Source organism: Eubalaena glacialis, chromosome 7 (genome assembly GCF_028564815.1).
Source record: "Eubalaena glacialis isolate mEubGla1 chromosome 7, mEubGla1.1.hap2.+ XY, whole genome shotgun sequence".
Lineage (NCBI taxonomy): Eukaryota > Metazoa > Chordata > Mammalia > Artiodactyla > Balaenidae > Eubalaena > Eubalaena glacialis.
Window position 1 is genome coordinate 78,676,836 of NC_083722.1, and position 24,792 is coordinate 78,701,627.

The 24,792-nt window shown below is 42.6% G+C and overlaps 2 protein-coding genes across 2 annotated transcripts in view; one reads left to right on the plus strand and one right to left on the minus strand.

Annotated features, from left to right (window-relative positions):
* LRTM1 (leucine rich repeats and transmembrane domains 1) overlaps positions 1–14,743 on the minus strand; it is a 31,580-nt gene extending 16,837 nt beyond the window's left edge. The window contains exon 1 of the mRNA XM_061195642.1: positions 14,670–14,743. Within this exon, the coding sequence (XP_061051625.1) occupies positions 14,670–14,743 (74 nt within the window). The remainder of the gene's footprint in view (positions 1–14,669) is intronic.
* The window catches only part of CACNA2D3 (calcium voltage-gated channel auxiliary subunit alpha2delta 3), a 791,777-nt gene that overhangs the window by 665,191 nt on the left and 101,794 nt on the right, over positions 1–24,792 (plus strand). The window lies entirely within an intron of this gene.

The window sequence follows — 24,792 nt, forward strand, 5'->3', positions numbered from 1 at the left end:
TAATAAGCGCTAAATGGTTCCTTTCTTCCTCCCTTCCTTCCCTCCCTTTTTCCTATCTGTCTACTTTCAGGTGCACAGAATTTAATAATAATTATTCGTGTGTGATACATGACCATCAATGGCTTGTATGTAGCATTCAGTCATCAATGGGTCATAATATGACAAACACCTGTGAATCTAACACTCATTCTAAGAACTGGAAAGCTTCCAGTAACTTATATCAACCTGCATGCCCCTGTGTTTCCCAGGGACCAGCAAACTTTTTTTGTAAAGAGCCAGGTAGTAAATATTTTAGATGTGAGGGCCATGCGGTGTCTGTTGCAACTACTCAACTCTGATGTTATAGCACGCAGCCAACCACAGACAATCTGTAAACAAGTGGTGTGCCTGAGCCCCAGTAAAACTTTATTTACAGAGACAAAACAGGTAGAGGACTAGATCAGCCCACAGGCCATAGTTTGCAAACCCTGCTCCATCCTGCTGTCTAGCCACTACTGTCACTGCTCCACCACGGCCAGCTGTCACCCACCCCAACTGCCACTGCCCCACTGGACATATCCACCACCCTGTCTCCTTATCTGTAAAATGAGAGGGCTTGAGAGGATGATCTTTAGGCCCCTCTTATGTCTAAAACCTTGTCATTCTGGTCAGAATGCTTGAGTGGGCTTGAAAGTTCCCCACACAGACCTTGCTTCAAACATACCCTCAAAGGAATATGGTGGCTATCATTACACTGCAATTTCAAGAATTTCCTAGTTTCTGTATATTTTTATATAAATATATTTCCTATGTGCTTTTGCCCATTTTAAGCCAGAAAGTTTCCCTATATTCTTTTGCTCATTTTAAGTCAGAAAATTTCCTCACATAAATTGGTCTATTTAACATTTCACCTCCCTCCAAAAAAAAATCAACAATTATTAACATTTAAAATGGATGGTGTCTTAAAATCCAGCAAATATGTAATAGCTCTTTCTCCCAGGTAATATTATACAGCTATTTTAAAAGAATAAGTTAGAGCTAAATATATCCACCTGGGAGGATATTCATAATAAATTGTTAGGTTAAATAAAGCAATCTGAATAGGAATGAACATTGTATAGTCCCATTTATGTTGAAACAAAAAAAAAAACCAAAGGTGGAAGGATTAACTCTAAAATGTGCATTGGTTTGTCTGAAGATGGAGTAAGTGGGGAAGGATAGACACTAAATTGATAATACTGCTTATCTAGAGGACAGCAGTAATTTAAGAAGAAAGAGAGGAAAATTAACTTTTTTCTGTTTATACCTCTGCATATTCAACTTGCTACAACAAACATGTATTACATCTGTAATTTTTAAAATACAAAGGAAATGAGCTGACTTTTGTTAAAGAGCAAAAAGAGCTTCCTTTTGTTTACTGGAATATTTGAGATGGCTTATCCTCTAGTGACTAGCTGTGTTATATGTGTAAATAACATCCTTAGAGTTCAGCTCCTCTCACTCTAGGAAGATTAGCCCCAAAAGTGACATCTGTCTTTCTCTGCCAAATGATCTCCACATGTGACCAGACCTTATAACTCATAGGAGCACTTCTCCCAGTTTTAATGTCTGCTTTGGTGAAATCTTGGCAAAGTGCTCCCCCCATCCCCATCAGTGGGCCCCATCCAAAGCAGGTGCTGTGGTGATATGACGTGGGGTAGGCAGCCAGGCCGAGTGACAGCTGCAGCCCAGGATAGCCTGGAAGAGGCCCTTGGTACCACAGAGCCATGCAGAAATTTCATTTAATTATGAAGAGAGATTTGGCACTTGGAAAATATTTCCCTAGGGTTGTGGATGACCAAACGGCACCTAGGTATAAAATTTATACAGAGCTTTTTAAAAGACCTCAGTATTATTTTCTCCTTTCTTCCTTCCTTCCTTCCCTCCTTCTTTGTTTCTTTCTTGTTTCTTTTTTTCTTTTTCTTTTTGGTCTTATGAAACATATAGCAAGAGAACTAGAAATATATATTTTAAATGGCTATCATATCATTCATTCAGTGCTTACAATGGGCCAGATATTGCTAGGGATTTATATTAGGTAAATTATAAATCCTTAATGTAATGTAACTGCTGTAACAAATAAACCTCCAGATCTCAGTGGCTCCACACAACAACTTATTTATTGTTCTTATCACAGTCTAGCTCAGATTGACAGGGGCCAGGCTCCCATACAGTCATTCAGGGACTCAGGCTCCTTCCATCTTGCCACTGTGCCTTCCTCTTAGTTCTCAGAGTTCTCACCATTAGCTGACTGATGGTGGAAGAAGATGAGGACCCGGCATTGGCCAGGCCTGGAAATGGTACTTATCAGTGCACTTACATTCCACTGGCCAGAATAAAATCACATGATCATATCTAACAGCAAGGAAGGCTGGGAAATGTAGTCTAGCTGTGTGTTTTGGAAGAAGAGGAGTCACAGGTGTTGGAGAGCATTAGCAGTCTCTGCCTCCACATTTTATTTGCATTATATCACTTAAAGTTGACAATAACTCACTAGTCTATAAGCTTAAGATGGTTTCTTTGATTTCTTCCCATAGTTTCTACAATACCACGTAGTATGCACATTAAATTAATGTAGAATGAATGAATGACAAAACTAAGGCACAGAAAAGTTAAGCAACTTGCTCAAAGTCTCCAGTGTATTTATTGCAAACACATGGATTGTGAGCATCCATATTAGGTAAAATATTCAGGAAACCTATAGTTTTATGTATTTTATGGCTTAAGATCTCTTTAAAAAAATACAATCCATTCTTTTTTATGGTAAGCTACAAATTTTATTATCTGGAAGTTCTAACTAGCTCAGAAAATAAAAACACGGTTCCTTTTGAGCCATTCGGTCGAAAATCAAGGCTGCCATATGGTTTCTCTAGTAAGAAGGTAGGAAGGATATGTGTACCTCCTCATTCTTTCTTGCCTTTTGGATAAGGTAAAAATTCAGGTTCAAGGACTTCCTAGGGTCATTCAGTTTACTTCATATGACTATCCATAGAGTTTAAATTCCTTTTATCTGGCCTTGAGATGTTTGATAAAATGAGTGGAATAGTGGATGTGAAATGTGTGCCTCCAAGCTCCCTAAAGCTAAGGAAGACAGTGGCCAGAATGCATGACACTACTTCTTAGCATCCACTTGTCTAGTGAGCCCAGGTCTGAGCTAGGGGCCATGGGAACTAGGAAAGACATAGCACACTGGCTCTTGGCCTTCAAAGAACTTACCAGTTTGGAGGGTGCTGTTTAGCGATTCTTACTTATTTTATCAGTCAGTGCTGATCATCTCATCACCTTGCACCTGTTAACCCATGTGAAAACTGTACATGACTTGCTTGGACACCGACACTGTCCAACTCTCTGAGAACCAAGTCTCGGAAGTCCTTTGGCTGGTAGCGGAGGCAGACCTAGATGCTTTTTTTTTTTTGGTCCATCCACTATGTCAAGGTTAGAGGAAGTAGACTTCCCATTCCAACGTCTTCCCAGCCTCAGCCTCCCAGCACTTGGTTTGCTTGCATACTGGATGTATGTGAAGATAAAGATGCATTTCAGATAAGTATGATTAAAGGTAATTAGTGAGCTCATACAGCTGGTGGAATAAACACAGGCAGATGCTGGTTGATATAAAGCTAATGAAAGAAACAAAAGGATCAAGAAATATGGCAGCTTAGGAAGCCTGGCCAAGGACTCACACTGACACATTGTTTTACTTAGATCTTTTGATTGGCTACTTTTGTCCTTGCCCCAAGAATATAAATTGGAATCAAATTCATGTTCATGTTTGATTGTTTACTTATGTTACACATAAAATGAGTGTTTTGTGCAGCTCTTCTTGGTAATTTTTTATTTGCTTTTGTACTTTTATTATAACATGATAAAAGTCCAGTTTTTGAAATAGATGACAATGTGTTTTTCATATTTTCAAGTTATAGCAGTATATGTATATTGTGATGAAATAATGAATCTGTGTTGTGCCATTTTCTCTTTAAAGTTTGCTCTATGTTGGCTCTTTGCTACATGTAGCTTGAAAATGTTCTGGAAAACACAGTTGTCTCAGGCAGGATTTACATTGTAACTCACCAATTATAGATTCCAAACTTTAGGAATCCTTTTCATTATTCCAGGCTTCATCTGCCCCATTATTTCATTTTAGAACAGTATCCCTGTTAAAAGCATGGAATCTGGAGTGAAACCATCTAGATTCAAATGCTGTCTCCAACATTAACTGGCTCCATGACCTTGAATGAGTTATTTAATTTCTCTGATCTTCAAATTCATCGTCTGTACAAAGGAACACAACTGGCAGATTTGCAAGGAGGGTTAAATAATATTTTAATGTAAGAATCTTAACAAAAAATGCCTTTGCACCTAACAATGCATTCTCTATTAATGTGTCTGTATGACATGTAGCAACTAGGCACTTAGGCTGTATCTACTTGCACTAATCTGTTTGGAACAAAAACAAGCAAATTAAATGCAAAGGAGCATTTTGCCTGTGTGACAGAGTTCTCCATCTTTTAGGATTATAAAGCATGCATGTATGTGTATGTGTATTTGCCTGGAATCATCGTCTGAGTGAATTTGTGCTCTGCATATCTCTGCTTGTCATCAAAATAGTTCCACAAACAAAAGAAAGTTGGTTGTTGGTGTTGTGCGACTGCAACCTTCATGTGGGACTTTTGTTAACAAGGTAAAGGTCCTGCATTGACTTTGATGCAGCTTTCATCCAGGTTTATAACAGTCAGCTTCCCATTCCGGTGCAACAGTAATGGTCTCATCCTTTCATTTCATCCAGGAAGCCCATATTGGGTCACCTACTATGTGCACATGCTGTTATTTTTTTTAAGGTTTACCTACCAATCTTTCCTCTAGTTAGTCCGTCCTTGGTAGGAGGCCCTTTTCCCCTTCCTTGAGTAATTAGAGAAAACATGTAGTCATCTCCCCAGGGCTGTTTAGCTTTCATGATGAAGCATGACTATCAGAGTTTCGAGGTTGATAGGAGTGGAAACATTTGTGTTCAACAAGCAGGCTTCTCCATGTGTTGTCAACATTTCATTTGTGATTCTAATTAGGGCCGGGGAGAAAATAAACTCAGCGTACTGCTCTCCACTGCTATAGCTGATGTTTATAAGTTTCTATCCATGGCCCTGAGTTGCTCCTACCATGAAGGCATTTGGAAATACAGCTGCGTGCTGCTGCCGTGTGTGATGAAGAGCTAAGATGGGTGAATCTACTGGGACATTACTAAGAAAGAGCAATGTAGGTGTTTACTTCTTAGAGATTGGAGTTTCTTTATTTTTTGACACTTTAAATGTTCCTGAAAGTGAAAACACCCTTATATAAAAATAGGGTATGTTTGAGGGACTCTCATTGTGACCCCTATCTCATCTCATCTTCTCTGAAAGTCTGCTATAAATTTCGTTGTGTATTATTTCTTTATTAAGGAGACATCTATTGAGTGTTCCTGACCTGTTAATCTCTGTGTTTGAGGATATTATGGGCATGAAAATAAGGCAGCAAAATAGATGGACCTACAGTCCAAATGGCCCCTACAGTCTCACAAGGAGACATACATATTTTCAAATATATGAAAAACTACAGCCATGAAAAGTGCTAGGAAGAGGAGGTACATGGCATTGTAAGAGAATATAGTCAGGGAATCTGACTTGGGAGGTTGGGGCAGCCATCCCTATGGATGTTTTAACCAGCTGAAATCTGAAGGATGGGCTAGACTTCAATGCAGAAAAGAGAAGCGATGATGAGGTAAAGTCATTCCAGGTGAAGACATGGCATGTGTAAGGCTGACAGGCCAGAGAGATGGCACAGTGCCCTAGAGCTACTGGGAGGCCAGTGTGACTACAGCATAGAGGGTGAAGGGAGAGCTCAGGCAGGCAGATGCTGGAGAAGAGGTGAAGAAGCTGGTTGTGGAGCCCCATGGCCCCATCTTCCACTATAACTGTGTTATTGATTTTGAAAAGCTCTCTCTCCCTCTCCCCACCACCCTCACACACACACCCACACACACACCCACACACACACCCACACCCCCCACACACACCCCTCTGCAAGAATGCTGCTTTCTGTTGTGGGGGTCGGGATTAGAGTTCTGCACTGAGCCCTATACTGTATGTTGGGAGGTGCTGTCACTTCACAGGCAGTGTCCTTTGTCAACTCCACCATCTCACCGTAACTAAAGAGATGCATCTTGCTGTCCTTCATATGCTTCTTGGGAGAGGTAGAGAGGATTGCAATTTTGCAAGCATTATGAAATCTCAGTACACATATGTCAAACCCTGAGCTTTTCCTTATAGATTGTGGCTGTGGGCGAATCCATTCCACGCATGCCTGAGGGGCTGCAGGATGGAGCCGTCAGCCTCCCCACACAGGGAGTCAAGGAGGAGTCGGCCCTGCTGGGGCACTGAGGCTACTTTGATGGAACAGAACTTTCCCTCCTGGGTAATCCTGTGCATGTAAGTGTGGGTGTGATACCTAGCAGTCCAGGGGTGGCAAATAGGTGCTTGAGGTAACATTTGTGGGCCCAGGTGGTCCCACCCAGCAACCCCATGGAGCCCAGCATGGCCTTAGAATCCTTTCCAGCCCAGTAGTCGAGACAGACAACAAACAGCAGACAACTGGTGGCATCCTGCTAACATAATCCTAGTTGCTGTTCCTGAAGCAGATCCTTGCCATTCTCAAGTGACTGATAAGTCTGGAATACAAAGCCAAGGGCCAATTTGCTGAGGGGAGAATTTGAATCACGCCCTAGGAAGCTACTGACTGAGCCCACCTACCCCTCCAGCTTCTACATCTTGATGTAAACTTGGTATTTTCTCCTTGTCCTTGTGAACATGGTAATTTTTCTACAGTGATAAAAATAAGCTCTTTATTTTTTAAAATGGACTTCAAAAATGACAGACAAATTATTAGGACACACTCAAACAGAAGTTAGGTTTGTGGTCTGTGCATTTGCACAGGAAACCCCTGGCATGCACTAGAAATATGATTAAATCAGGGGATGGCACAGGCATTTTGTGTTTCTCAGTTTGGGCATGTGGGTGATCCCCAGGTAGAGCTCCTTGTGATTGCCAGGTGTCTGCTGGGAGTGGCACGTCAGCAGTGAGCTCATGTGGGTTATCTTGCTGAAACTTCCCCAGCAGAGCAGGTCCACTGGCTTAAGAAAATGAAGTACCTGGTCCAGAAGAAGTCCATCTGAAAGGGTAACAAAGGTTGGACCACACACTGGGACCAAGAGGAAACTGAATCTAATTTCCCGGTTTTTTCGCTACTCTTCCATCACATTAGAGGTGGCAGAGTGCTATTATTAGCAGCTTATTCTTTGTTTAGTTCCTCCTCTGTCTTGAAGTTCAGTTGCTCTGACTGACACAGTAAGTCCCTAAATTCTCAGGGCTGAATTGAAACATCTAAAACTCATAGAAGACTCAGAAAGTCTCTGGTACATGGTGCTTTACCTGGAGACCATCATGAGTTCCTCCTCCATTCCAGGAGTGGAACTATTATTTTCTACATCTTACTGAAGGAAAACCTGAATCTTAGCCAGGGTGTCACTTGCCAGAGATCAGTTTGTGAGTAGTAGAGTGGGGACTTGAGCCTGCATTGCCTGATTTCAAAGCCTTTTAACTCCTGTGTTCTTTTATTGCATCTTATTCTTCCCAGCCCCTTACCCTTCATCAGCAAAGGAAGGGCCCTAAAAGATACTTAGCTTAGACACAACGGACTTGGTAGAATAATCCGCTCACCCCTACCCAGCAAGACCTCTGCCTTTGTAGGTCTCCATTGCCCATTGCTTCTCGGGGCCAAGGGCCACCAAGAGAAGAGGACAGCTTGCCACCTGTCTGTTCTGGGAAAGCGTCCTGGGGCCAGAGGTGAAGACAGCAGGGCACATTGTGCATGGAGCTAGCGTTAATCTGGTCCATCCCCTGAATGGCACTATCAGTCAGATCTCGGCCGTATTTGTCATGGCTGCTCCCCTGTTCAGAAGCTGCCCCCACAGGCCCCACCCTCTCTTCATCGCTGGGCAGCTAGGGGAGAACTCCCTTGGATCTCTAGACTGGTAGCAGGAAAAGCATGACATTTCGTGGGCTTCCTCCTGCCCCTCTGCCAGGCGGTTGTTTGGACAGCCACATGAACAGAGCCCCTTGGTCATGCTGGCTTTAAAACATCCAGACTCAAGACAGAGGAGCATGGCATGGGAGAAAGTAGAAGTGTCACGGCCACTGCCTTCACACTGAGGGATTCTCGGTCATAATGCAGAGGAGAGGATACTGGGACTCAGATCTGAGCAGATAAGCAGCTCTAAAAAAGGAAGAAGATGGAGAGGATGGAGGTTACCTGACCGCCATCCCACTGGACAGCTGGCCTTCCAGGGTCAAGAAAGAACCACACACTTGCCACGTTGGTTTATAGCCTTGATCTGCAACTCCACGCCCTGAATAAAAGGTGTCGGCCTGGAAACAGATCAGCTAACTTTTGAGATATGTCCATAGTTTAAAAAGTAAGACAGGTAGCTCTTGGGAGACTGTGACTCTTTTCTACTTATCCTCCTTCACAAAGGAAAGTTTTTGAGTCAAGTAATTCTGAATAGGGAACATTTGTCTTTTAAAAATATATTCAACTTCCCTGTAGTATAGTATACTTTGATGTATTAAAATACAGCTCGCCCCACTCAAGTTACTGCTTCGGTGCCTATTGCTATAAAATTAAACTATTCCTCGCTGATATTTTATTAAGCTCCACCAGCATTTCACATGCAGACATCTCACAGAGCTTCGGGCCATATGTTTTATATGCTGTCAGGGTGAACTCTGACTTTAGTCCGTAAAGCCCCCTTCCCTTGTATCTTTATATAGTGCAGCATTTTCAAAAACTTTGCTACAGGCTACACCCAAATTGTGGACTGGTGAAAGTAAATGTCTCTGATTGTGTGGGTGTGAATACCTAAAAAGGCAAAAAAAAAAAAAAAAAAAAAAGGTTGTTTTATGAAAAGTTCTTGTTTCCTGGACATCACTTTTACATTTATTCTGTATTTGATATTATTATTTTTTCACCATTTTTGGGGGGAGATGGAATTTTTTTGAAACCATATGCAAAAAAGTGTATGCGTTTATGCACAATGAGATCAGCTCTCTAGCAGGGAGCTAAAGGTACCTGTATGTTTGCATTTTGAAAAATCGATGGGTATAGCCGTAAATGCCGATCCTTTTAACAAGACTAACTTTGTCATTTAATAAGGGAGATTATTTCATAGATTTAAAACCAGTTAACACATTTAAAACTTGATAAGACAAGGCAATCCTGGTATGTTTCCTGTTCTCCAGTGATTAAAGCAAATCGAACGCTGAGACTAGGGGAGGTTTTCTCATGGTAAGAGTAATGCCATGAATGTTTCTCCTGGTAATGCAATTAGGAAATATTGGCCCCAGTTAATGTAACTTAAACAAAACATGTTGTCCTCGTCAAACTTGTTCAAGTTGTTAAACAGGCAAAGCCTTGTCCAAAAAGTTAAAAAACAGGGGCATATAGTGTTTCCATGGAAACTCTGTTAAAATACTGATTTGTGGATATGATCATAATCAGCCCCATAATCTAATATGACTGAATTAAATGAAAAAGAATCTCAGTTATGAAGTAAGCCCCCTGTGCAAGAGTGTTCTTACACATGCAGAAAACATATGGATCCTGAAGGACGTTATTTTCAAACTACTTATTGGCGCAGGGATGGACCGTTAAGACTTTGGTTTTGTCTGTCGCGTTTCTCCCCCTTCATTCATTGTTCCTCTTTTTTTAATGCTGGAATTATGCGGGGGAGCAGTAAATAAAGTCTTGATGACATTTGGATTTTTTAATATCATTGCTCCCCACACAACACTCCATATTGTTTTCATTGTCTTTTTTGACAAAAGAAGATAACCCATATTATTTAACCACTTGTGGGACGTTACGAGATTAGGTTTTATTAAGGTAATAATTTCTTCCCACTAATGGGATCTTGGTGGAAGATCTATTCTAACTGAATTTTAAAGATTCAGCTTCAAATGAATGGCTTTGACCTCTAGGGGAAAGGGCCCATGCCGAGGGTTGGGGTGAGTGTCCCTGGGACTCTGGGCAGAGACTTCAAGGACATGCGCTGGCCTCCCCGCCACACAGTTCCACGGCTCAGTTTGCACCTGTCTGGGCTGTAGTAAAAATGGAAACTGCTCACCATGGGATAAACTTCAGCCTGGTACCATAGCAAAGACAGCTGTCTTTCAGCAAACTTACTTGATTTATTTGTCAGTTGTTCCACCCAGAGACAGTCACGGGTGGTATTGGTGGGATCAGTTTCCTTCTCGAAAAACTATGTCCTTGGTCATGTACAAACTTCAAATGGGGTTTACCGTGTGATTATTAGCAAGAATCCGGCAATCATTTGCACCTTAGCTTCGCATCCTAGAGCATCTGTAGAAAGGCTCTGTGATAGGGCAGTGGCATGCGAATGCATCCCCGAACAGGTGTGTCCGTACATCTCACACCAGTGTAGTCCCTGGATGTGTGGGGCATGGGTTCTAAGGTCACAGCATGTCTGAGATTTACTTTTTGGACAGAGATGTGCTAAGCAGAGTCAGACAAAGCTCAGAGATTCAGACCCTGACCCAAGGAGCAGAGACTGACTTCTCCCTATGTTCTCCCATCCACCTCCCAGAGTGGTTTTGCCTTCCAGGTGTGCACACCTCTTCTTATTTGGGCACAGAGAGGAATAAACAATGAGAAAAGTAGGTCAGGCCTGAGAATTGTGCCAGGAGCTTGAATCTGCTGATTATTTACTCCCCTTAACGTTTCACTTTTATTTCTAATTAACTTGGGTTTATAGCAAAGTAATGTATGAACACAGTTTTTAAAAATTAAATAGTACTAAAAAGAAGCTTACAAAGAGAAAAAGCAGGCCCTCGACCCACCACTCCCCCTCCACTCCCAACCCCTAGCCCCACTTCCTAGAGACAACAGCTTCCACCTCTCTTAGCAGCTCTATTTCTCATTAGCAAATTGAAATTACTGGGTTTTATTTAATATCAGAGATTACTCATTTACTTCCTTTAATACCGGGTACTTTGGATTTCTTACACCAGCTCTTCTTACCTTCTCACTATTCCGCCAACACAGCTGCATACCTATCTCATAGTTTCTGACTAATTAGATAGTGATTATATTATTAGGCCCATGTATGTATATTCCCTACTGTGTTAAATTGTATGCTATTGTGTGTTTTCTTTTTTATGATATTTTTCCCTGGACTGAAAAAATCTGTGTGCCTTTTTATTTGCTTAGTTTTCCTTCAACCCATCCCTATTTTTCCCCTACGTGTTTCATCAGATATCTCAAATGCCTGTTATGACTATTTCCTAGATATTCAGTTTTCTGCTTATTTCATCATTCTTTGGAGAGACCTTGCTCCCTGCACCTGCTGCCATCCTGTTCCAGTCTGGATAGTTGCTCCCCAGTCCTGCTGGGCAGCTGGGTTCCTAAGTTTTCCCTTCACCATTTTCCTCTGCTGTAACCCTCTTTATCCTAGAGCCGTGTCTTCCTTTTTTTCTGACTTAATTACTCATTTTGCTCACATTCTCCAGTAGTTTTCTTAGAAAGGGAGAGAAAATGTTTTCAGCCCTTATAGCATTAAAAACACCCTAATTCTGCTCCTATACATAATTATCATGTGGCTGGGTATAAGATTCTGCACTGGAGATCATTTTCCCTCAGAATTGTGAAGGCATTGCTCCATTTTCTTTTGACTTCCAGTGTTATTGTTAAGAAGTCTGATGCCATTCTGATTCCTTTGATATGACCAAGTTTGCCCAACCTCCATCCCAGAAGCTTTCAGAATGTACTCTGGGTCTCTAGTGTCCTGAAATACCGTGATGCTGTGGGTCCCCCTCACTCATTGTGCTGGGCATTTTGCAAGCTCTTGTGATTTAGAAATGAATATTCTTCAGTTCTAGGAAGTCTTCTTATGTTATTTTTCCAAGTCTGTTTATTTTATTTATTTTTCTGAGAGATTTTCTTTTTCCAACTTTTTTTTTGCTCTTAAACGTGTTTATTTTGACACTTTTCTTTTAAATTTCCAAGAGTTCTTTTTTACAGCAGACTTTTGTTGTTCCAAGGACACAATGCCATCTTTGATCTCTCGGAATATATTTTCTAAAGTTGTTGGATTGTTTTCCTGCTGTTTGTGCTATTAACTTGAACTCATTTTTTTTCTGCTGGTTTCTGTCTTTCTTTTTCGTGTTAAAGTCTCCCCACAAATATGTGTGGCCTAAGTTCTTATTTAGCAGTGAGGCACCAAAATGCTGATTGAAAATTTCCCCACCAGTGGGCTTTACTGTTGGGTGAATCAATGGGAACCCAGCCAATTTGGGGAATGGGAATATGCTAGCAACTGTAAGACTCACTGTTGAATGAAAAGAGGTACAGAAGGGGAAGAAAGTAGAAGCAATGTGAGGCACAGAAGCAGTGTGAGGGATAGAAGCAATGTGAGGAACCATTAACAGCAGGAAAGAAGATGAATATAACCATTCCAGTGGATAAGAAAAATTAAAAGTGTAATTTAACAAAGAAGAAAAGCAGGTTCACATGCACTAATGCCTTGCTCCAGAATACCAAAAAATAATGACAGCGGCTATGTGACTTCAGGGAAACTGGCTCCAGACCTAGGAGGAACAAGGGTTTTGCCCAACATTGGAAAAACACCTTGCTTTGCTCTCTTCTCCAATGAATGCGAAGAATCCAATCCTTTCTTAAACACTTGAAACAAAGGAACAGATAAAAGGTAAGAAATGCAGCTTTGGAAGCAGATGCGGTTTATTAAAAAAAATCCCTGGGACTGTTTAGTCCCCAACTGAGATTACTCTTAAGGAACAGAGCTCTAGGATGAATGATCTTCAGCTGTAATTGTAATACTCTGTGGATAAAAATAGTTAAGCATTGTGAAAAATTAATCTGCCTGTGACAGTAGTGCATTTAAGATGATTAGAGTTATCTGGAGAGCCTTAGGCAGGGAATCGGCAGCTCTTTGCTCTTGCCTGCTCTAAGCAGTGACAATTCAAGGAGGATTTCAATGTTTTGTTATAGGATCAATTGGTGAGAGGGGGAGGGGGGATAGTGAGATAGTTCCAAGGGGACCTTGTGGATCTGAGAACCTGTTGCTGGGGAGGGGACAGTAAATTGCTGGCAGAAGGGTCATCATTAATCCTTTCTGGAGCCCCATAAGGAAAGTGATCTTCCATTCTCGGGGTTATTATCAGACCAAAGCTAACAATTCTTGCATTCTCACTATGTGCCAGACGCTGTGCTCTATCTGACTTTATCATCCCAGCTTTTACAACCAAGCAGAGGGAGGTTAGACGCTGGATTCTAACCCTGAGCCCACCATTAGTCTGTGCTGCCTCTTGACTCTTTCAGTAGACTAAAGGAACAGGAAAAGGGTAGAGTAATCTTTCAAGCAGTACTAAGGCAAACCTAAGAGACACAAAACAAGGAGCACAAAATGCTGTAGCTGGGACTTGCTGGACAGGGAGAAAGGAAAGGAGTTGCAGAGTCAGGCTCGGCTACCCGTGCAGAGTAGGGCTTTGCAGGAGTCACTGGGGCATTTTTGCCCGAAAACCTGCAGGAGAATATTGTGTCTATGGTATAGCAGCATGGATCCACAGCATCCTGAGTGCTAGATATCCCCCCAAATTGCCTGGTGCCCTGGGGAAGGACCCTACTCACAGTGTGGAGATGGTGGAGACCTAACAGTATGTAATGGGAGTCCTCGCTCTGACTGTACCCCATGAAAATAGGAGGTCCTCAATCTATCAGCCAGGACTTGGTCCTAGGAACAGAAGCTACTCTAAGTATTCCAAGTATAAAGGACTTGAATACAGGGAATAAGAAGCTTTTACGATCACTGAAGGGTGGAGAGATGTGGGTCAAGAAGCATCCTTGCAGATGGCTCTTAAGAATTCACATGGGAGCTGCTTCAAACTTCACATCTGCCAGCACATCTGCCTGCAACTGCCTCCAAAGCCACATGGCGTCTGTCTCTTTGCTGCCTCTAAAACTAGTTGACAACTCTCTAGTTGACAAACCCTAATCCATAGCCACAAATGGAGGAGATTCTGGGAAATGCAGTCCTAGCTTTTCTTCTTCAGTGCAGGACAGGCCTCCTAAGGAGGAGGTGGTGATGTCAACTTGAATATCACCCACCAATACCCTGGAACTTCCTATGACCTCAAGTTACAATGGCATTCTATTTGTACCACTATCCCCCCACAGCCCCCCCCACCCCCGCCACCGACATGCCCACTGTTTTTTGGTTGTCTTGATGATGGGGTAAGATAAGAAACTTTTAACCTGGGGAAGTTTAGGTATGTGTGAGCCTAGGGTCCATTCCAGGTGACCTCCTGAGATCCCAGCAAGCTAAGTGGTTCTCTCACTGTATCAACTCATACCCTGGCTCAGTAAAAACTGTAAGATTCTTGATAATTGCCCATGACAAGAAATGAGAATACTCCTGAAAGGTTAGCAACGAGGCCCTTCATGCAGATGCACATGTTTGCCTTCTTCATTATCCAGTGTGGTTACTGAGAGCAGTTAAAGGGCTTTGAGTGTTCAACTGGTCTAGGAAAAGGTACCATGTTTCCTGTAAAGGTTCTACTATGAGCCCCAGCATGGTCATGCTGACCTGGCACCACTCGAAGATGGTCATGGTTGCGTGGGGAGCTGCATTGGGTAGATGGTGAGGCTCCCTAGGAAGGAGTACCAGGATTCATTAGTTATTCTTGACATGAAGTCAGGAAGGGCAGCATGCATGCCACAGATTTGCCCTCCATGTCAGTGATTGTATTTGTCTGCAAGGAGGTGCTTATGTGATGAATCTCTGTACATGAAGATGAGTTGCCCATCTCCCATCAGAAGGAAACACCAAGCTAGACTACAGCTGTATTTGTCAGGCTGCCATCCATTGCAAGCAACAAAAATCAAACTCGAAGTTGCTTTAAGCAAAATCAGTAAATTAAAGGAAGTTAATTATTTGATTGGTTGGGGTGGGTGGAAGTTCATTGTTTGTTAACTAAAAAGTCCAAAGCTATATCTGGCTTCAGATACAGTTGGCTCCAGGGCTCAGCTGAAGTCACCAGGGTTCTTAGTTTCTTGTTTCACTTGTCTTTGTGTCAGCCCAGTTCTCAAGCAGACCCTCTTCATGCTCTGCCTCCAGCACTCATCTGATCACCTTGGCAGACTCGGTGGAGAAAAGCCTCCTCTTTCCTGAAAGTTTCAGTTCAAAGTTCTGGGGCTGGCTCTCACTGGCAAAGCGTGGTTAGATGGCCATCACTATGACGGAGGAGGGGAGGATGCATTCCTGTGCCTGTGGGGGGGTGGGGCAAACCCTATGCAAACCATATGGACTGAAATTGGAGGCAGGACATGTCCCTAAAGGAAATAGTGTGGGTGTGGGTAAGGGGAGTGGGGCTCTTCAACCCCTCCCCCAAAAAAGGGACATGCATGCCCAGCTGGCAGAAGCAACAGCTGTATGTTATTCCAGCCCAGCTGGAGTTAGAATCAGTCTGGGCCATCTCTGAATCATCTCAGTCAAGTTGCTAGCTTCTTTGGACTTCTAGTTACTCATTTGTGTAATAAGTAGGTTGGTTTCAATGGTCCACTCCACCATTCCAGCTCTAAACTTGTGCTAATCTGTCCATCTATGCCACAACCAAATGGACTGCACTGGGATCAGGGTCCATTAGCAACATTCTCAGCAAGTGGATGGGTTACTTATTTCAGGCCTCCTTGTGCTGTAAAGCAGCAAAAAGCAGCCTGAAAAATCTCCCAATGTTTTTGGTCGGGGTCTGAGAAAAGTTCAGAGTGGGTTTTGAAGGGACACACTCCACAGAAGCAACCATGGTCTCTGCCACAGACAGATCCATCCTATTGGATCCTAGATAGAAGATTTCTTTTGCCTGCAATTCTCCTGAAAAAAGGGCCCCCGCCAAACTCATCTGGTGTGCTGTGCTCTGGGTAGAAGTAATTGCTTTTATGGGGCATTATTCATGTCTAGTCTACCTGAGGCCACCTCAGATGATGTTTCTCTAGCTATTAAAGGCTTTGTCATGCATGAAGCCTCTCTAGTATTTTCCATTAGGGGAAAAGAAAAAGATTCCCCTTGAAGTTTACCACCTCCAGCGGCAATTTGCTGCCCATTTCAGGGCCATGTTAAGTGGTTGGCACCTGAAAAAAGGGCAGTCTTTTTCTTTTAAGTGCAGCCGGAAAATGGGAGTCATAAGTGAAAGTAGGGAACCGGGAGAAGTATTTCCATGCGGCCGAGGTAGCTTTCTTGTTTTGTTGTAAGCTGGCAAACTTCAACATGCTCAAGCAGTGTTTTGTCAAATTTCTTAAATGCTGAATGTGGCACTGTCCCAAATGAATGTAGATGTTATTGTAGTGCTAGGAGAGATTTATTTTAATGTACAGATGCAGCCACTACAAAGGCCCCTTTTAATCTACTGGGAGCTCTGTTCCTTGCTCTTTTACTCTCTGCAACCCTCCTCCCCATTCTAGGGAAAACTGGTATATGCTGTGAAATTGCAGAGTTTCCCTCCTTCCCTCTTCATCTCCCAAGGCAGTGACATAAGTGCTGACAATAATTATAATTAAAATGCTTTGTGAAAGAAAAAGCAATTTGCAAGGCTTCATTCCCTTGCACAGCCTGCCTGGAATTCAGAGACAACACTGCTTGATAAAAGAAAACGTACCAGCAACAGAGCCCACTTGCCCAGCTCCAGACTCAAGCAGAGCAGCCCCAAGAGAAGCATTTCCTTATCTAGGAAATGCTTCCTAGATAGAAAGGAAGCACAGAAGGAGCTGTTCCTTTACTGCTCACCTCCAAGATGGGAAATCCATCCATTGAGCTGAGCCTCAGGTACCAATATCTTGCACCTTGGTGGAGGCCAAAATAAACGGGAAGGGAAGCACAGAGGAAGCTATGGCGACATGTGAGGTTTGGCCCAGCCAAATCTATGCTTTCAAGGCAAGACGAGAGAGGGGAGCCACAGACAAAAGCAAGGAGTTTGGGGGTGGGGGGTGGGGGGAGCGTATGTGGTTGAGGGGTGCTCACCAGACTCACTGGCAAAGGAAAAACTGAAGCCAGGACAGTTTTCAGTCCTATCTTACCCAAGGATCCCTCTTCATAATAATTTGGAATATTCCCTTTACTATCCCAAAATGAGATGCATAGAAAATATAACCTGTTTCCCTACATGCTCCCAAAAAAAAAAAAAAATCTATAGAATGCTCCCACTATAATATCAAGAAATAAAAGGAGAGTCGTTTATAAGAGGATAATATATATTTTAGTGTGTAAATGTTTGGGCAGAACTATAAGAAGAGACAGAAGGAAGAGGCCAGAAGCTTGCACGGAATCTCTGTAAATGCAGTGGCTGCTGTATGGGCCTCTCAACCACAGACCATGCCTCCTTGGTGATGGGGTTCTCTGAAATAGTCAAGTTTCAGGCGAAACAGCATGTATTTGTCTCTCTCTTTCACAGGACTGAGGTTACATTTTTAGAAATTTTCATGCGCAAGATATACTTTGTATTTAGATGTAGAACAGAATTCAGTTCAAGGCCCAGCTATGGATCATGCTTTCCAAGCACAGTAATACCAGGCAGAGCACTTGAAGCCCTGAGGGACATGGAACCATTCTTTGTTGGGGTCTGTCTTGTGAATTGTAGGCCTTCCGGTTACTGTGACAATCAAACTACAAACTTCCAAAACAGTCCCCTAGGGGGTGATGCAGCCCCATGAAGAAGCATGTAGGAAAATGGGCAGCAGGCTCCTGAGTGAGGCTTGTGGTCTCTAATCCCAATTCCATCAAGTTCTAGCAGTTGTGTGGCCCTAGTTAAGTCACCTGACCGCCTGCAGCTTATCTTTAAAATGGAAAGAACATCTTCTCCCTGAGATTGCTGAAAAGTTAAGTGGGATAATGTTAGTTGGGTGCCTGGCCCACAGTGTGTGCCCTGTGTGTCCTCTGTTATTGGGACCAGCTCCTGCAGCCCTTCATGTCCTGGGCCATTTCTTCTCTCTGTTTTCTGCTTCCTTAGAGACGAAGGCTGTTGTCTCTGCTCTGAGGTGGGTACGGGTTTCCTTTGGGCCACTGCCTTGTTTCCAAGGAGGCTTCTCTCCTGTCTTCTTTCTTCAGAGAGGGACAGCAAGCACGAAGGCCTGGAGGCATTGAAAGATGCCAGGAGCCTCTGAGGAACTCTTTTTGGCCTGCAGGAAACTGATCGGTTCACAGGAATTGGAAAGAAAAATTAAAACATAAAGCAAAATGTATGAGAAATTATGTAGATTTACCAATCTCATATTAAGCAAAGTGTTAGTCTTTTCTACAGGGATAGGCTCATTAAATACATATTCTTTTTGAGTAATTTTAGGTGACTCCCTTTAGTTCATTCATTTAGATATTTGTTTTTTAACATCTCTGAAGTCATGAAGATCTGGGTTCAAATCCTAGTTCCTCCAGAGTCCCTCCCAGCCTCTAAACCATGTGGTTGACCTCTAGGTTGACCACTCAGAAACCTTTGTATCCTCAGAATTAAAACAGAGGTGATACTGACAGTATCTACCTGTGAGGATTTTATCGAATCTTCAGATTTTACAAACTCTCAGCAGAGCTGCAGATGTTCTGGGTAGTTGTGATTACACCAGGTCCAGCTTGTTTAACTTTTAGCAAAAAAGATGAAACATTCCACAGTGGTTTGAAACCCAAGGTCCTTGCAGGTAACATGGAATCTACAAGGAGTCCAGGCCAGGAAATGAAATGAATCTGGGGCCTGTGATGGAGGGTTGGCAACACCTTAGATTGGTGAGTGATGCACAGTATATCAGTCTTGGAAAAACTATGTGGAGACTCAGCTACAGGTCAGTGCCGTGCACGGCGTCCTCATTCCAGCCCAAGGTGTCCCTAGAGTCAGTCAGCAGCCCCCTGGGCCTTATTGACAAGCCAGCAGGGAGCCTCGGGCTGTGCCGTCTGTCTGCAGCCTCTGGCAGCAGTAGCAGGGCTAGCAGAAGCCAAGTTCCAATGTCCCAGGGTAGGAGCAGGGAAGGCTGACACCTACGAGGACGTCCTGGTGCAGGTCTTTCCTCCAGGCCGCCACATCTCTGGCTTCCCTTTCCAGTCAGATCTTCTTTCCCATGCAGTCAGTTTAGGGGCTGGAGGCAGGGTGGAGAGGGGAGGAACTGGCCCAGGCAGTTGCCATATTGTCCTTCCAGCCCTGAGATTCCTCTGGGCCTCAGCTTTGGAGACTCGAGTTCCTCTGTGCTTCCCTTCCCCAAGGCCCTAAGCATGGAATGCTTTAGCTGAGGGAATGGAGAAGAGCCAGGGTGTGCCAGGAAACTCTGGGAAGAACGTTGGTAACAACTGTCTTTCAAAGTGTTATCCCTCAAAGAAAGCACAAGAGGCAACTGATTAACTGCCTAGTGCCTGGAATATAGTGCATTTGCTTGTTCATTCATTCATTCAGTCAGTCAGCCTTTACTGAAGGCTACTGGGCGCCAAGGAACCTTTGGAGAAAGAATAATTGCCTGAGTTGAGGGGCATTGAGGTCAGGCAGCCTTACTTAGCACTGAGGCCTGTCTACAGTGGTCTCTACCCTGCTGAGAAGGATTTGGACTTCCTACAAAATCAGAGAAGGAAGCACCCACCCTGTCTCCACAGCCCACCCTGGCCCCGCACAGTAACATGACCAGTGCAGTCTGTTCTGAAAGCCAGTTCAGGAACCCAAATGAGAGACTCAAGTATTGCCAAGTATGTGTTTGGGAGCAATTGTTTAATGACAGAAAATGGTTTTTCCATCCTCAACATCTGCCTGGTTAAATTATGGGACAAAACTGGTATCCTTCACCCCATGGCTAATTCCCAAATATTCCAAGCTCTTTAGATTCCAAGAGGTTGGAGGGGAAAAAAAGGCTTGATTACTCCAAAATGCTGTTCACCCCTCTTGTACTTCCCATTCCCTTCTGCCTCCCTGCTCAAAAACACCTTGTATGCAGCTATTGTGGGAGGACCTAGTCCAGGTTTGCCATAGCCGAACACGTTACCACCCAGGTATTTGACTTTAGAATGGGGGTCTAGATGGTGAGAGGGAACCAGGCCCAATGGTGTACTGGTCTTGTCTTTGCAGGCTGCCTTCCCGCATGAGCACATTCATAAGCACATGTTCTTCCCGTGGCTGTTTCTGCTGTTGTCGATAGAGACTGAGATGATGGTCTTGTTGACCCACCATCAAGAGGGCAATTCTGCTTCTGAGGAGCTATCCCCAGAATGCTCACCAGATTTTGTTTGAACCTCCCTGTTAGGCCCTGCTTGTTGTCTGATAGAGACTAGGGAAGTATACCTTCTTCACTTGCACTGGCCATGCAGATGGTCTTGGAGTTTTCTCAGACACTTCAAGCTTATTCCCAGCTTGGGGTTTTGCATGTGGCCTAAAATGCTGTTTCCACCCTCCCTCTTCACCAGGTCACTAGGTCCTCATGAATTCCTACTCATCCTATAGGTTCTCCCTCTTTATTGACTACTTCCCTAATACTATCTTAAGAGAACAGTAATTCCAAGACATGCCTGGTGAGCAGACAAACATGTTTCATGAAATAATTCATTTACAAGCAAAATCAAAACATGATGAAATTTACCAAGCTAAAATGATGGGCCCTTGAGGTGGAAAAGGTGGACAGTGTCTGGCAAGACGCAGATGAGATTGATGTGCCAGTGGAAAAACTCAGGGTTCCAGGCTTCACTCAGCCAGGAGGGATTAGAAACAAGACTACACCTCACCATCCAATCCCAAGTGCCCTCTGCTGGGTGGAAGTCCATCATCTCTCACCTGATTCGATGAATGCTACCAAATCCTAACCAGCCCCTCACACAAACTATACAGCCCACTACCTCCACCTGCAGATATTTCCAAAGCACAGATCTGTTCACATCTCACATCCATCCCTTGCTGAGAACCTTTTCATGGCTCTTCATTTCCCTCAGGACAGAGCTCAAGATACCTGGATGGCAAAGGTAGGTCTCCTGAGAGAGAAAACAGTCTGAGAATAGTTGATATCACCATCAGCACAGCATCAAACCGCCTGGTCATTCCTTTGACCTGTATCATAAGTACCTACCTGGGCCGGGCACTTCTCTAGGTACAGAGAATATAGGTGTAAACAAACAGCCTCTGCCCTCCAGGAGCTTAACGCTAGCCAGGTAGGAATAAAACACAATAAATAATACATAATATAATTTAATGCCAAATACAGATTAATGCTTTGATAAAAATAAAGCCGGTTTGACTATTGACAAGACGACCATCAGAAGAGTCAGTAGACCAAGCAAAATCAGGTTTATTCCCTATCTCAGTGAGGGAGAACACCACCCTGACAGGGTCTTACGAGTGTCCAAGAAAGGGCAGTCAGGCAGGTGTTGATAGGGTTCTGGGGTCTGGGTGGGTCTCTCAGTGTGGGGATCGGATCGGGATTGGGTTCCTTTAAGAATGGTGTACCTCTTGAGTCTTGATAAATCCAGAGTTGTTTGATAAGTGAGCAGTTTCTCTAGTTGAGCCCTCTCTTGTTCTTGATCAGTCTGTTGTTCAGATAAGTTGATTTAGGGGAAGTTTCTCAAGTAAATCATAAAGTATTTTTACTGGTTTATAGCCTTATCTTTCTGGGCAAGAATTTTCTGTAGTAAACAGTAAAATCACGGAAGTCATGCTGATGGAGGCGACCTTGGTTTCCAATCCTGATATTTCACTGCAGAACACAAGCTATCTCAGTGCTCTCAGGGCTAAACATGCAACAGAGGTCACCCCAGGTTATTGCCTGGGATATGCCATGTGACCCTCAGTGTAGGATTGCCAGATTTAGTAAATCAGAAATATTTTATCTGGCAACCCTATCGGAGTGCTGTGAATTTTTCAATGAATTGTCTGTATATTAATTCTAGATTTTCAGCTTCTCCTGCAGCATCAGAATAACTTGCAGGATCCAGAAGATATTCCCACAAGGCATCAGCTAAGCTGAGATGCTCCCTTGACACCAGCACAGGGTGGTCTCTCATTCACCACAGTTCCCACCCAGTCCTGGGTTTTGGGGGGTCTGAATGGACTCAGAATCCCTAGGATGAGCTGGGTGTGCTTGGACAAGTCCCTTTCCTTCTCTGTGCCCTGGAACATAAGCTGGAGAATCAGAGTAACTGGACACCCTCCTCCAGCTCCGTGAACTGTCCCATGTGAATTTTTTTTTATTGACATATATTTGATTTACAATATTGTGTGAGTTTCAGGTGAATAGCAAAGTGATTCAGTTATATATATATATTTTTTCAGATTATTATTATTTTTTCAGATTATTATTATTTTTTTCAGATTATTTTCCATTGTAGGTTATTACAAGATATTGAATATACTTCCCTGTGCTAAACAGTAAATCCTTGTTGCTTATCTATTTTATGTATAGTAGTTTGTATCTGTTAATCCCGTACTCCTATTTTATCCCTTCCCTTCCTCCCTTTCCCCTTTGGTAACCATAAGTCTATTTCCTAGGTCTGTGAGTCTGTTTCTGTTTTGTATATAGATTCATTTGTATTATTTTTTAGATTCCACATATAAGTGATATCATATAATATTTGTCTTTCACTGTTTGACTTACTTCACTTAATATAATATTCTCTAGGTCCATCTCTGTTGCTGCAGATGGCAATATTTCATTCTTTTTTATGGCTGAGTAATAGTCCTTTGTGTGTGTGTGTGTGTGTGTGTGTGTGTGTATGCCACATCTTAAACCAGATCGTCTGTAGATGGGCACTGGGTTGTTTCTATGTCTTGACTATTCTAAATAGTGCAGTTATGAACATTGGGGTGTGTGTATCTTTTCAAATTAGTGTTTTCTTTTTTTCTAAGTATATACCCAGGAGTGGAATTGCTGGATCATATAGTAGCTCTATTTTTAGTTTTTTAAAGAACCTCCATACTGTTCTCCATAGTGGTTGCACCAATTTACATTCTGATGTGGATATTTTAGTGCTGCTTTGCATTGAATACAGTCATCAACATCCAGCTCAGAGGTGTTTGGCAAATATATGTGACCATTCTATTATGGGTTTTGAAATGTTTGGAAATGTGACCCCTGATTTTGTTATAATCTCTTTGGTAACTGTTATTAGGTGGTGACCTAATAAGAAATTATTAACTGGGGAGCTATAATTTGGAAACTTATAATTTTCTTAATGGACATTGATTTGTGTAACCCTGATTAAAATACAATGAAGCCTGAGGCTTAAATGTTTTATTCTGAAAGTTTGAAAGGATGGGAATTGACTCTAAAAATGTATTGGCTTGAAAACCTTATTGAAATAATATTATTTGAAGAGTTTTGTGAGCATAAAATGATCTGACAAAAACTATTCGATGCCAGCTCCAGTGGCCTCAGAAAGCTGAGGGAATATAGGTTTCTTCAGATGAAGTCTGGAAAAATGCTTCCAGATTACCTCAGGGGTGAAAAGAAAATTATTATTCCATTCCACAGCCCTGCTAATTCTTTTCAACATTGATTCTGTCAAGTAATTAGAATCTAAATGGAGGAAACATTCATAATTGTCATTTATTATACTTTACCAAAGGTGACTGCTCCCAAGAAGCTCTGACAGGACAAAAACAAAGTGACTACAAAAGAAATGTGTAGGCGAAGGGATCAGGCCTTCCTACACACATTCCCGGAAGCCAGTCCCAGATTAAAACAGGCCTCTGCAGCTATGAGTCTTCAAAGAAAATCTTCTGCTATCGCATTGTCAATCGAGTGATAATGAGTCCTGTTTCCCTCCCTCTCTCTCACCACAGACATATATCATGTAGCTCTTTGTTACTTAAAAGCATGTATAAGAAAGATTACCCCCCCTCCACCCCAATACCACAGGGTATACTTCAGAAGTGAAATATGCAATCGGTGAGGGGTTTATATTTAAAATACCTCCTCCCCTTTTATCATTGTATTTCTTCACTCGGCATAGGCTAAAATATGAGGTGTGTCTGCTCCTGTGAGAATGGTTTTTTTTCCCCTAATTTCTGAAATAATACCATACCTTGGAGATTAATGTTCAGGCTTTACCAAGATTCTAATAAACAAATATGGCTTTGATCTAACTATTTTTCAAAAGGTTGTTGCTGATCATTCTCCCGTCCCTATAATCTTTTAAGAAAGCCTTTGGACTTGCCAGTCTGACACCCAGGGGGGCATAAATGCAGCTGCCTTTTCTTCCCCCTCATCTCCATGAGGATACTCTGTTCTCAGTTTCGCCCAAATTAGTCCCAGGATTTCAGTTGTGTTTTTTGTCCAACATTCCATCATGCAAATCATTAAAATCTTCACATGAAATATTTAACAGATGAGTTATGTCATAATTCACATTACAGTTTTAAACTGTTATTCATGTGGTAAGTCATTTATCCTGGACATTAGCAGACCCCTGGAATGGGCTTGTATTTGATGTAAGGAAGGTTAGAGTTCTTTTCCTCAGCACTCCAGGATAGTGGCCTTTTCCCAAACCCCAGTTAATCATGAAATATTCCAAAAAAGTGACATTCAGATTCATTGTTAGTTCTACTTGCAATTAACTATTTTGAAAACAAACAGAAGAAAACATTTAAACAAATGTGGCTTGGCTAGCAGCTATTACAGTTGACCGTTAATTAAGGCAAGTTGTAATCCAAATGTGCCATGCCT